General features: G+C 47.5%; 2 protein-coding genes across 4 annotated transcripts in view; one reads left to right on the forward strand and one right to left on the reverse strand.

Moving 5' to 3' along the window:
• Positions 1-1,258: 1,258 nt before the first annotated feature.
• On the forward strand, positions 1,259-2,834 carry C11H22orf31 (chromosome 11 C22orf31 homolog; the record flags this gene model as incomplete). The annotated part of the gene is given in 4 exon segments (XM_021178438.1): positions 1,259-1,346; positions 1,349-1,675; positions 2,498-2,758; positions 2,761-2,834. Coding segments are annotated over 4 exon segments (750 nt in total), but the record flags the coding sequence as incomplete, so codon positions are not given.
• Positions 2,835-3,583: 749 nt separating this feature from the next.
• The window catches only part of Znrf3 (zinc and ring finger 3), a 167,611-nt gene continuing 159,168 nt past the window's right edge, over positions 3,584-12,026 (reverse strand). For 2 of the 3 annotated variants that reach the window (XM_021177289.2, XM_021177290.2), the window contains exons 7-9: positions 10,560-10,662; positions 8,018-9,715; positions 3,584-6,990 (exon numbers count right to left, since the gene is read on the reverse strand). In XM_021177289.2, the coding sequence (XP_021032948.1) occupies positions 6,953-6,990; positions 8,018-9,715; positions 10,560-10,662 (1,839 nt within the window). In that variant the 3' untranslated portion in view covers positions 3,584-6,952. Of the gene's footprint in view, positions 9,716-10,559; positions 10,663-12,026 lie in introns of all 3 variants that reach the window. The other variant, XM_021177291.2, reaches the window with a different exon arrangement.

Below are 12,026 nucleotides of genomic sequence, written 5' to 3' on the forward strand. Positions count from 1 at the left end.
CCCTGAACAGGAAAACCCACCAACCCCTGAACAGGAAAACCCACCAATCCCTGAACAGGAAAACCCACCAATCCCTGAACAGGAAAACCCACCAATCCCTGAACAGGAAAACCCACCAATCCCTGGGCTCCCCTAAGCTCAGGACTTGAAATCCCACCAATCCTCACCCTGGAAATCTCCACCTCCCCCATCAAGAACCCCTATAAAAGCACTGTGCTTTGTCCAATTGTCTGCTCCCCCTCAGGAGTAGAGGCAGCCATGCCTGGATTTATTCCTCCACAGCCTGGACCCTTCACTAAATCTCTGTCTGGTGTGACTCTCATCAGAAGAAACCAAGAAGCAATGAAGAGAATGGAAGCGAAGAAGTGGGGCAGGGCTGAGGCTCCTGAGTTCCTCAGCTCAGCTGGGGTCCCTCCCCTGCCTCTGCTGAGGAAACTTCCTCTCAGAGCTGTGTGCTTCCTGGTCTTCTGTCTCAGGATGCCCTTCCCTCTTAGAACACTTCAGAGCTGCGTGGTTGCTCGACTTCCAAGTCCTAGGACACCTTCATATCCAAGCAGAAAGGTCAACGATGGGTGCACTACCTATGTGCGGGAGCCCAAGGAGGCCAGAAAAAGGTGCTGGGGCCTCTGGAATAGTAGCCAGCTCTCCACTGCTGGGCTCTCTAGTCCCTGATTTCATTTTTGTATAGGTGACATTCCTGAAAAAGCCAGGTCTTCTAGTGTGATTCAATTTACCCAAATTGTTCCCAGTCCCAGGAAGTACACCTTGTTCTTTATGTTCCCTGTTGAGTGGCTTTTCCTGGCTCTTGCTATCTATCAGGTTAGAAGGTGTATTCACAGTCCAGCAGGACTTAACTGCTGTCATTTGTGTATGAATGGGCAGGAGTTGTGACTGTAGCTTATACAGAAGTCTTGCAAGTGGGTCCTATTCTTTCCTGCCTGCTGTGGACTCATCTTTCCAGCAGGCAAACTGCCTTATGTTCCTACTGAGCTCTTCCTGACTCCAGCTTCCTGCCCCAACACGCTGTTAAGAACCAAAATGTCACGACCTTTAAAAGTCACATCTTTCTCTTACTTGGTATTTAAAGTAAGTCTAGATGAGCAGGAGGTACAAAATCCAGCTAGATTTCCAAAGTCTGGGGCAAAGGAATAACATGTAAAATGATGTTAAAGCTTAGTCTCAACATAACTCTAGTTTCTTCATGGGAGCTGCTCTTTAACAAGAACAAAATATCATTTCCCCTGTTTATTTCTAACACCCAACCAATGTGAGACAAGATCCCAGCATCCCTACCTATGGACTCCAGTAAACCATCTCATTGAACACCAGGCTGCGGGACTGCTGTGTGGTCCCACCGACATCTGTGCAGTCAGGATGGATATAAAGCAGACTAGCACCCAGCACCAGGTACCGCCTCACCACTGGGAAGTGGGAAAGAGTCAGTTAATTGCCAATTCATTCTCTCTGATCAAGGTTGTGCTCAGAGGCAATTGAAGGGTAAACGCTATTGGCGTGCCTTCCAAGCTCAGAGAAGCAAAATCCTCCAAGTGACTGAAGCCCAGTGACAGCACGATGTTGAAAGGCACCAAGAGACATAAGAAATACCAAGAGCAAGTGGCCAGTAGGCCAGTTGCTGGGCACTCCAGAGCACAGGTTTGCAGGTGGCATCAGACAGGTAAGAAACCACCAGTGGTGGTAGGATGGATGGGAGGAAGGAAAAGCCAAAGGCAGAGGTTTCACCACCAGGTGATGAAAATCCTTAAGTTGAAGACAGGATAGGGGTAGAAGAGTCTCTGTGATAGAGGGATGGAACACCAGATCTAGTTAGATTTAGGGTTCATCTTCTGTTTAGTTCTGGAGGGTGACTTCATATACACAGACAAAAGGAAGTTGACAATGAGGGAAAATAAAGAGGAAAAAGGTGGGTAGTATATGCTTCTGCATACACAGCTGGGGTACCTATCGCCTGTGAACTCGCATTCATAAAACTTGACAGCCAGAGGCTAGACCTGATGAGTCCAGTTCTGTCACTTTATGGTGGCCAGCAGAACTCAGAGTATGTCTTAGAGACTGGCTGTCAGGGTCCAAGTCTCAAGTGTGTGCCTTGATTTTATAATACTGGCCTTCTCTTACAGGGTTCCATGAAGAATAAATGAACATATACATATACATGCAAAGGCCTTTTGAATGGGGTGGCAGAGAATAAGTAGGAGCGCACTTAGTATGCAATAGCTGTAGTTATGAAGTCCCTAAGCTTTGTGGCCTTGAGCAGACCAATTCCAATTTCCCCACCTAAATCCACCTCTGCTGACTGGACAGGGCTCTAGGGAATACTCAGTGACATATGTAAAGGGATTCAGTAACGAGATTGTACTCGGCAAATGTTGCTTGTTGTTGTTGTAGTGAAGACTCAGACACAAATCCCTGCTAATTATACTGAGTTCCCTTCTCAAGTTTTAACTTTGACATCTCTGCTTTCTTCTTGGCCCGAGTAAAGAAAGTTCAAAGGAGAAAAAGTAACAAGTCAGCCAAGATCTTAAGGACAGATATGCCAAACATGCAGCCACTACCCAAGTGTTGTCCAGGGACAGTGGGCTCATAGCCTGCAAGGGCTGGACACTGCTTCCTGAAACCCAAGAGGAACAGCAGCTGGAGGTCATGCCAAACATCCATGGCATCCTCACCGAGGGTTACCGGCCTCTGTACCACACTGTGGCAGAGCCCATGCTCTGAGATCCTTCTGGAAGCGCCAAGAGGTACAGCTAGGCAAAGCCATTAAACAAAGGCTCTGGGAAGCTTTCCTTTGGAAGCCGCCCGCCCCCAGGAGTGCCTAGAGGGGCGTGAAGCTGGAGGGAGTACGGCTGCTGTCACCGGAGGAGTGGCCCAAGCTAGGATAAGAAATAATAGGAACTCATAGGGTTGGAGTCTCCTCTGCAGTATGTCTGAAAAATAAGCTGCACCTTTCACCCAATCTCAGAACGTTTTACAAACTAGTGGCTACCCTTCCAGGGAAAAGAGACAAAGTCCCAGTCCTTTTGTTGTTGTTGTTTTAAATGGGGTGGAGTGGAGGTCAGGAGACAGGCTCTCTCTACATAGAGCTGGCTGGCCTAGAACTCACCATGTACACTAAACTGAACTGGAACCTAGGGATCCGCCTGCTTTTGCCTCCCAAGCACTACAATTAAAGTTGTGAGCCACCATGCCCAACTGGTTTTCTGGGGATGGCACAGAGCAGGGGAAGGGAGGTGTGGGGGGATTGAACCTACAGCCTTGACTGTTGGCAGGTGCCCAGGCGCCAGCACATCTTTTACTTTTTGAGACAGGGTTTCATTACATTGCACGGGCTAGCTTTGGATGCACTCTGTAGTCCAGAATGGTCTGAAAGATGTGATCTTCCTGCTTCAGGTTCCTGCCACACACTGTTACTCAAAGATATAACCCACAGGTCCCAGCCAATACTCTGCTGACTTGGAATCTGTTAATAGGAGCAGAAGGTCACAAGCATCTCTGGATACGATGGAAATCAGAGCACTGGCCCAGGCTCTAGACTTTAGGAGCCACAGCAATGACCACATGTAACACATACTTGATAAAATTGTATTTTTTTTTACAGTCATTTGTACAATTTGTTACAAAACCATAGAAGACTACAACTTGCTTTAAATCATTTTTGGTCTGCAAATATGTAAAATCTGTGTGCAATTATCATGTATTTACAGGGCCTTGTTAGTCATTTTCAATGATTATTTCAACAATGTCACACTCTCAACATAAGACATGGCTTAAGATAAATATATTAGTAAATAAATATTCTGAGAACATATTTCCATAAATGAAATGTGCTGCTATACATATACAGAATATACATAAGTTGTTTTCTAGCTTTTAAAAGTTTTTAAAATGGTAATGTTGAAAAAGAGCCCTTAGACCATTTTATCACAAAAAAATCTTTACAAAATATTAAGTGCTATGGGAGAAATAAAAAAAATTAAAATAGTGTCATTAGACCAACACAATACAAAAAGTTTATGTAAGGAATAGAAAAATGCAGGTCAGTTTAAAAGATGATACTTTCAAATTCTTTTACAGACCACATTTTAAAAGATTAGTCCTGCGTAGACTTTGAGAGCAGAAGCACATAGGGAAAGGCCTGAACCACGGGACTAAAGAGGGACACGAATACAACGATCTGGGCCTGGAGGGGAGGGGATGGATGGTCAGCTTCTGGAGCTGCGACCACAGAGGCACCTCAAGGTACACAATGACTTAACTTCCATCTTCATCTGGTTCTAGATTTTGGGTTGGCATGGCTGTCTTACACCCAGGGCTGGTATCAAGCCCACACTTGCTATTCCACACAGACGTTATAGAGGCTCCCGGTGGACAGTGGGGTGTTCCTTGTCCATGGCTATACAATCACCACACACTTCTGACACTCCCTTTCCGCTACCCCTCCCCAGAAGAGGGTACAGACAGCACTGGGAGTCTCAGAACTTCATAGACATTATTTCTTCTGATTTAAATGGTGACATAAGATAGGTTTATTCTGGTCTGATGTGGCAACACAAAGATGATAATTGTCTCTAAATCTTTTGTTTCTACTAGCCCAAAACTACAACAATTACAAGTGCCTGTCACCCACTAGTAGTATTTTTTCAAAGGAGAGTTGAACTTGTTTTTTTAACTCTGTCTAGTGGCATTCAAATTCTCTACTCATCTATGAGTACTGAGAAATGGTTTTCTAGCCAGGCAGGACAAAGGCAAAATCTTTCTGGGGTTTGTTTCAGCCAATGGAGAAATATGCACATACAGACACTAAAAATAAAAAAAGCAAAACCAGAAACAACAAACATCTCAACAATGAGAAGCTGTGCTTTGCAGTTCATGTTAAAAGCTGTGCCTCCACTCCTCCTGCACAGTAAGGAAAGCTGCTGTTCTTAGCAGCTGCTACTCCTGGCCCCAGAAAGGCAGCCCCGATTACATGTCAACAGTTTAGGCCCTTCTCACACACCCTCAGCAACAGATGCACTGGGCATAGCCTTCAAGGGACTGATCCCCAGAGTCGGGCAGAAGAACAAATTTCACTATGGCCATTTCCTGAAGGGCAAATAACTGGACCATCTGACGTGGGACTTCCTTTGTTAGATTCTGGATAGAAATAAGCAAATGCCCTCATCCTAGGACGAGGTTTTAAAGAACAAAGTATTCTGATCATCTCAAATGTGCAATCTGGACCCTGGGATGACTTCCTGGGAGCCTGACTGGGAAGAAGGGTCATTTCTGTCTCTGGCAACCCAGGTGGTCCCCATTCTGTACCCAAGTTTTCAGACCCACTCGGCCAAACTCTTCCTGATGGAAAAAGACATCTGCTAAATGAACGACTAAAAGTGACCAAGAAGAGTTAGCAGACACAGGGCCAAGCCGATTAGTTTCCTCTAAGGAAAAGAAAACACTTTTAAGAACAAGGACTATTTTGAATAAAAAGGATTACAATCCCTGAACTGATTTTAAATAGATTCTCTCTCCCTTTTAAAAATAAACAAAATATCTTAAAAACAATAATAAAAACAACCAAAAGTGGTTTGGGTTTAAAAAACTCTCCCCCTTAAAAAAAAAGAGGCTGGAAAAAATATACAAAAGCCTACCCTTTGGGTCTGAACTATCTGATAGTCTGTCTCGTGGAGAATCAGTACATAATAGTGCATCAGGCAGACAGGCTAGCAGACATCTGCTGGCAAGGTGAACAGAGGCCTGTTTCTAGGGATGGGGGACTGGTCCAATTGAAGCTTAGTACACTCTTGTGGTTCAAGCATATGTCCCCCAAGAAGGCAACCTAAGGGGGCAACAGCTGAGGGGTGTGGCTGCCCTAGACCCATGGGCACAAGTGTGCCTCAGCATGCCTTTCAAGGAGTGGTGCACTGCTACTGAGAGGAGAGCTTGTTCCTCTAGTCCCACAGGACACCAAGGCCACAAATCAACATTCCTCCTGGGTGTCCACCCTGCACACCCCATTTAAATCACCCCTGCAATTAATGGCATGAAGCCCAAAATGATTTTACAAAAGACTCCAAGGCCACAGGGTGAGAGCGTCTCTTCCCTTGACCGGTGGTCAGAGTGCAGGAGAGACCCTGGTAACAGGGCTGGTCACAGCCACAGCCTCTGCTGGGATAAAGACCTACCAAAGGAACAGAAGAGAATGGGCAGAACTGTCTCCAATAAAGTTGGCCTAGGCAGTAATAGTTTGACACTGCCCCCCACTTCCCTCCTGTTCCATTGCTGCCTACAGGTGTGGGCAGGAGAGGTGTGGCTTCCCAGAAGCCCTGAAGTTCAGATTTGCCTCAAAAAAGGGAAAAAGGACGAGGCAGCTTTGTATTGTTTCTTGGAGTTTGTACCCATATCAACTAGCTTTTTACTTCAAGTTTCTGGTTCATTTTCAATAAGGCAGGTGTAACCCTGAGCTTTTCAAAGGCCTGAGGTCCCTCCAGGGAGACAACAGTATCGACACATGATGTGGTTCATTTAATGCAGCAGTGATTTTTTTTTTCAACAGAAGTTGGTAGTTAGGGTTCTTTAAAATATATATTTAAATAACTTTTTACATTTACATATAATATTTTAGAAAAAAAGCAGAGAACTCAATCCCACACACCTCAGAAACCCAAGCACACATTACAAAACAGAACAACACATTATTAAAGAGGCAAAGGACTCAAGAGATTTTTGTCTGTTGGTTTGTTAAAGGGGAAGGGATGCCACAGGTGGCTCACATTTTGGGTTGAGGAGGGCTCTCTTTATTACCACTTTGTGTTTGTCAAAGCTAAAATATATATATATGTGTGTGTGTGTGTGTGTGTGTGTGTGTGTATATATATATATATAGTAGTTTTGAAGGAAGCCAGACTTTGAAGTCTCCGTACAGGTCACGATTTCTACATAAGAGTTCCTTTTGAGCTCAGGCTCCCGTACCGATGCCTGGGCCAGATCCTGGTCCTGGGAGAGAGAGGGAGAACAGTCATCAAGGGTCTGGAGAGAGCCAGCACAGCAGGCTTTGGGTACTATGTATCAGGTAAGGTCCTTGAGCATCCCTAGCCTGTCTATGGGGCCCTTGGACGTGATAGTTCACAATGGTGAGTTGGCTCTGTGTGATAAAGGGGGCAGCAATGGCTCCTTTCCTGAGGAGCTCAAGACTACATTGAGAACAGCTGTTGGGCCAGAGGGTGAGCAGGTCTCCCTTGATGCCTATACTGAATCTTCTAAGATATCATAGAAGCATAGGTAGAACTGAAGTTAAGTGAATTCCCAGGGGGCCAAGGGAGACTTCTCACAGATCACACAGATTTCACCACGAGGTGCCTGGCTTGAGGAGATAGCAGTGGGAGTGATACTGATGGGGAAAGGAAGGCTGTGGAGCTGAGATGGAAGGATCTCAGATGGAGATGGACATGCTACAGGAACAAGACACAGGCTGGATCAAAAGGAGCATCTCCAGTTAGAAGATATCTTATGCTGGGCAGTGTTAGGGCATGCCTTTAATCCCAGGAGTACTCAGGAGACAGAAGCAGAGAGATCTCTGAGTTCAAGACTAGCCTGGTCTACACAAAGAAACCCTGTCTCAAAAACAAAACAGAAACACACAAAATCAGACATCTTATAAAGGTAACTGAAAAGTCACTATAGCATTTCTAGTATAAGGACTGTGATTAAGGTCTCCCAAGTGGGAGAGCAAACAATTGCAGTGACCTCTGTCAGGACTTTGCCCTCTAATAGACACAGGGATGGACTAAGGGGAACCATAGGAGATGCAGAATAGTTAATAAAATTGAGATATGCTTTTGCGATATGAAGCATCTGATGGGAGGAGATGCCAACATCGTGGATAGAGCGTTTGAGGAGGGGTAGGGCTGAAAAGCAGTGTTTGAAAGTCATCAGGTACAGAAGCCAAAGGCACAGAGGAAGCCAAACAAAAAAGGTGTGAGACAAGGATCCTTATACAAATACTACTGTCATCTGTTCTCACCTGAAGTCTCAGCAGCCAGGGCATGAGACTCCTGAGTGTCCTGGGGGGCACTGGAGAGGCTAGCCCTGGAAGCATCTGCCTCCTCTGGAGAGCAGCCAGGCTGTACCTCAGCTTGGTAACATGGAGCCTGTTCCTCTTCCCGGGTTGTGCCTAGACTCCAGTGGAGTCGGGGGACGTCCAAGCTCAGTGCCCCACCCCAGGGGCTGTGGCTGTGCATCCCGTGGCAGTCTTGGGGCAAGCCCAAGTCACAGTCTACATCCTCTGGAATAATGGGGATGCGCTGGCTCAGGTCCCGGGGCCCTGTATAACAGCTGGGTGGGGGTTCCTCGGTGAGTGTGTACTGTACACTCACTGAATAGTCCTCAGTGTAGCAGCCATTGCCCCTGCCAGCACTGTGGGCCACCTGCTTCTCTTCATAGAAGCAGCAGGGCAGGCCCTCATATTTCACCCCATCTGTCCTAGGATAATGGTCTGAGTGAAGACCATACAGGCCCTGGGAACTCCCCAGTTGTGGCTCCCCACTTGGAGGGTTGCAGTCCTCAAGGAGCCGAGGACCCAGGAATAAGCTGCTGCCACCTGCAGTTGTTTCTATCCCAGAGCCCAGCGGGAAGGGCTGGGGCTCGAAGCAGCAAGCACATGATGGTCCCTCTGGACCTCCTTTCCAGGTCCTCCTGAGGTCCAGGGCGGTCCCAGGAGAAACCTCGAGCCCCACTTCTGAGGTAGAGCTGTTGGGCCCTCTGGGTTCCAGCGAGGAGTTGCTGCTGTAGTTCATCTCCAGGCTGCAGGTGGACAGCTGGTCCCCTGAGGGAGAGGCAGGGCCTAGCCATGGCTCACCCCTCCCAGCACCTTGACTGTGTGCTGCTGGGAGCTCCTCTGGTGGAGGGGAACCCTCAAGGTGCACAGCAGGCCCCCGGCTGCGGTAGATGAAGGGGTCATAGTCGCTGCTGAGGGAGCTCCGGAAGGTGGAACAGCTCCCATACACACCTTGGTTGCTGACTTCTGTGCAGTCCACCACGGAGTCACTGGAAGAGCAGCGGCACTGGCCAGAGCTGTTGCTGCTGCTATCACTGGCAGGACAGTCAGCCAGGTAGCCACTACACACAGAACGGTGCCCATGATAGCAACTGAAGCTGGATGTGCTGCCACTCTCCATGTGGGTTGGAGGGGCCACATGTACCATTGTGGGGAAGAGCAGGCTGCTGCCACCACTTGGTGGGAAGGCACGGGATTGGCCCCTGGGTGTGACGCTGGGGACTGTCTGGCCCTCCTGCTCTGGGTAGCTGAGACCCTGGAAGTAGTAGTGTTGGTACATGGTCTCATACTGGGAGAAGCAAGCTGCCTTGGAGAAGCTGCGGCTGCTGAACTTGGGCCTGCGGAAGGGATGGGCTGGTGAGTAGGCCCGGTGTTCCAGGCTGCAGCGATGAGGGGCCAGAGTGTGGTCCAGGTGCAGGGGTGGGTAGCCATGGACATAGGTGGGTGTCTGTGGAGAATAGAGGTTCTGCTCCCCATGCCGGTCCATGGTTAGCAGTGTGACAGGGTTGCCATGGGAGTCCATACTTGTCCTAGTAGGGTAGGCTGGGATGGCATTGGTCCTATGCACACGGCCTGGGTAATGTACTGGTAGGGTCACTCTTGGCTGCCGGCCACGTGTAAGGTTGCTTGTCTGCACACAAACAGCACCTGGATTTCCCTTTTGTTCTGGAAGAGGTGGAGGAAATAAGGTAATGGGGTAGAGACTGAAGCATCAAGCGGAACTATGTGCCAGGGAAGTCTATGCTTGACCCTGCCACACTGTACACTGTCTCCAAGTTGAGCTGAGCAGGTAGAGGCTGACCTGTCTCTTTTCCCATCTCCCCACATATAGTCTATGTGAGCAAAACAAATACAAAGACGAGAGTGCCTCCCACGCTGCCCTGTGGGTGCAGCTGCAAACACTGACACTGCATGTTCATCATCCCTATGTCACTGGAAACAACCCTGTAGTCTAGGCCTGGGCAGTCAATGTTATTGTCATCTGTTAAAGAGATGGGGCCTTAGGCTTAAGGAGGCCAGGTCAGGAGGCTGAGTTTTTTTGTTTGTTTGTTTGTTTTTTACTTTTCCTCAGACTTGTACCCTAGACTGGTCTCCAACTTGCCACAAAGCTAATGATGACCTTGCACTTCTGCTTCTACTTCCCAAGTGCTGGGTATACAGGTGTACATTACCATACCCAGCTAGGATCCTATTTAATTGGAAACTCAAACTTGAACATAAGATGATTTTCTTTAGAGGCGGGGGACTAAGGGGGCTGTCAAACCTAGGGCCTTGCACATCCTAGGCAAACAGTTTACCACTGAGCCACCACGTCACTTGCAGCTCAAAGTGATCCTTAATGCTAGGTTCTGCTTAGAGTTGTGCAACCAACTTCCAAAACCTAAGGTCCACATCTGCAGGTCCAGAAAACCATGCTGTGTTGGTTCAGCTTGCTCATGAGCCCACAGTATGTATCACGCACTTGTCACACTTCGTAGGGTCAGGGTGTGGCAAGGCCTGTAATAGTTACCTATGATGTTGTGCCGACAGTGGGGGCAGGTATGGTGCTGTAGTAGCCATGGATCCACACACTTCCTGTGGAACCGATGGGTACAAGGGATGACCCGAAGCTCCTGCAGAGAGAGAGAAAGAACACAGACTGAAGGGTGAACTGGAGAGAGGGTGCTTCTGCCTTCAGCCTCACCCATGTGCTTCTTTCCATGGAGTCAATGGGGAACAGGCAGCTCTGTGCACTGTGCTGGTGTCCCCCTGCTGTAAGATGGATCCTAAGTGTTCCTAGCTTGGCAATACAAGGGAAGGGAGCCAAGTGGGACCTGGTCTCCTTTCTCCCTCTTCTTGTGTCCTCCTGGATAATTTTATTAGCGATAAAGAGAAGTTTCCAGGCCAGGCAAGCAGTATGCCTCATCAGTTGCTCCAAGGACAATGGACGAGGGAAGAGAGCCATGCCACTTGAGTTAAGCTGGCCTAGAGTCAGATAATTGGAGAAAGAGCAAGGAAGTCTACAGTGTGAGAGAAAGCATGCTTAGAAAAGAGACAGAAGAAAAGAAGAAGGTCCACTGTTCTGAGCAATTCATGGAGGTATATTACAAGACTTACAAGGCTGCATGGCTGCCTTAATTTTTACTTTGAATTATGTGTATGCATGCTTGATATCTGTGCACGTGCGTGTAGTTCCCTGAGGAGACTAGAAGAGGGTACTGGGAACTGAAGTCAGATCCTCTCCAAGATAGGCATGTGCTCATAACCACAGAGACACCTTTCCAGTCCTAGCCATCACACACTCTTGCCATGATATGCTGCTGCCTTTCTATAAGCCTAATAAAGGATTGTGGTCAAGTGCGTGGGTTAAAAGTTCAAAACTAGGCTGGAGAGACCGTTCAGAAGTTAAGAGCATTGGCTGCTCTTCCAGAGGTCCAGAGTTCAACTCCCAGCTACCACATGGTGACTCACAACCATCTGTAATGGGATCTGATGCCCTCTTCTGGCATGCAGGTGTACATGTAGATAGAGCACTCATATACATAAACCAAATAAAATCATTAAAAATAAAACAAAAGTCTAAAACTATGTGTTTAAACAAACCTTTGCTCTTTACCTGTTTATTACTGCAAGCGTTTGTTACAGAAATGGAAAGTCAGGGTACTTCCCACTCTCTTCCCTAACTCTAAAGGCCGGTCTCATCCCTTGAAGTATGGCCTACAAGGAGAAGGAAACTGCCCAATTCATCTGTCCTAATCACAGCTATCAGGGCTAAAGGACAAGGAGCATAAGGAAGCAGATTCCTTTCCAGGAACTGGGGGCACATCTAAGTCCAAAGCCACAGGCCAGGGAACAAAGGGTTTGCAGGGAGAGTAACAAACACCTCAGGCCATCTATATTGGTATAGATCTGTGGTTCCCAACCTATGGGTCAAGACCTCAAAAAATTATCGGAAAATACAGCTTTGTATATTACGGTTCATAACAATAACAAAATT

Source organism: Mus caroli, chromosome 11 (genome assembly GCF_900094665.2).
Source record: "Mus caroli chromosome 11, CAROLI_EIJ_v1.1, whole genome shotgun sequence".
Taxonomy (NCBI): domain Eukaryota; kingdom Metazoa; phylum Chordata; class Mammalia; order Rodentia; family Muridae; genus Mus; species Mus caroli.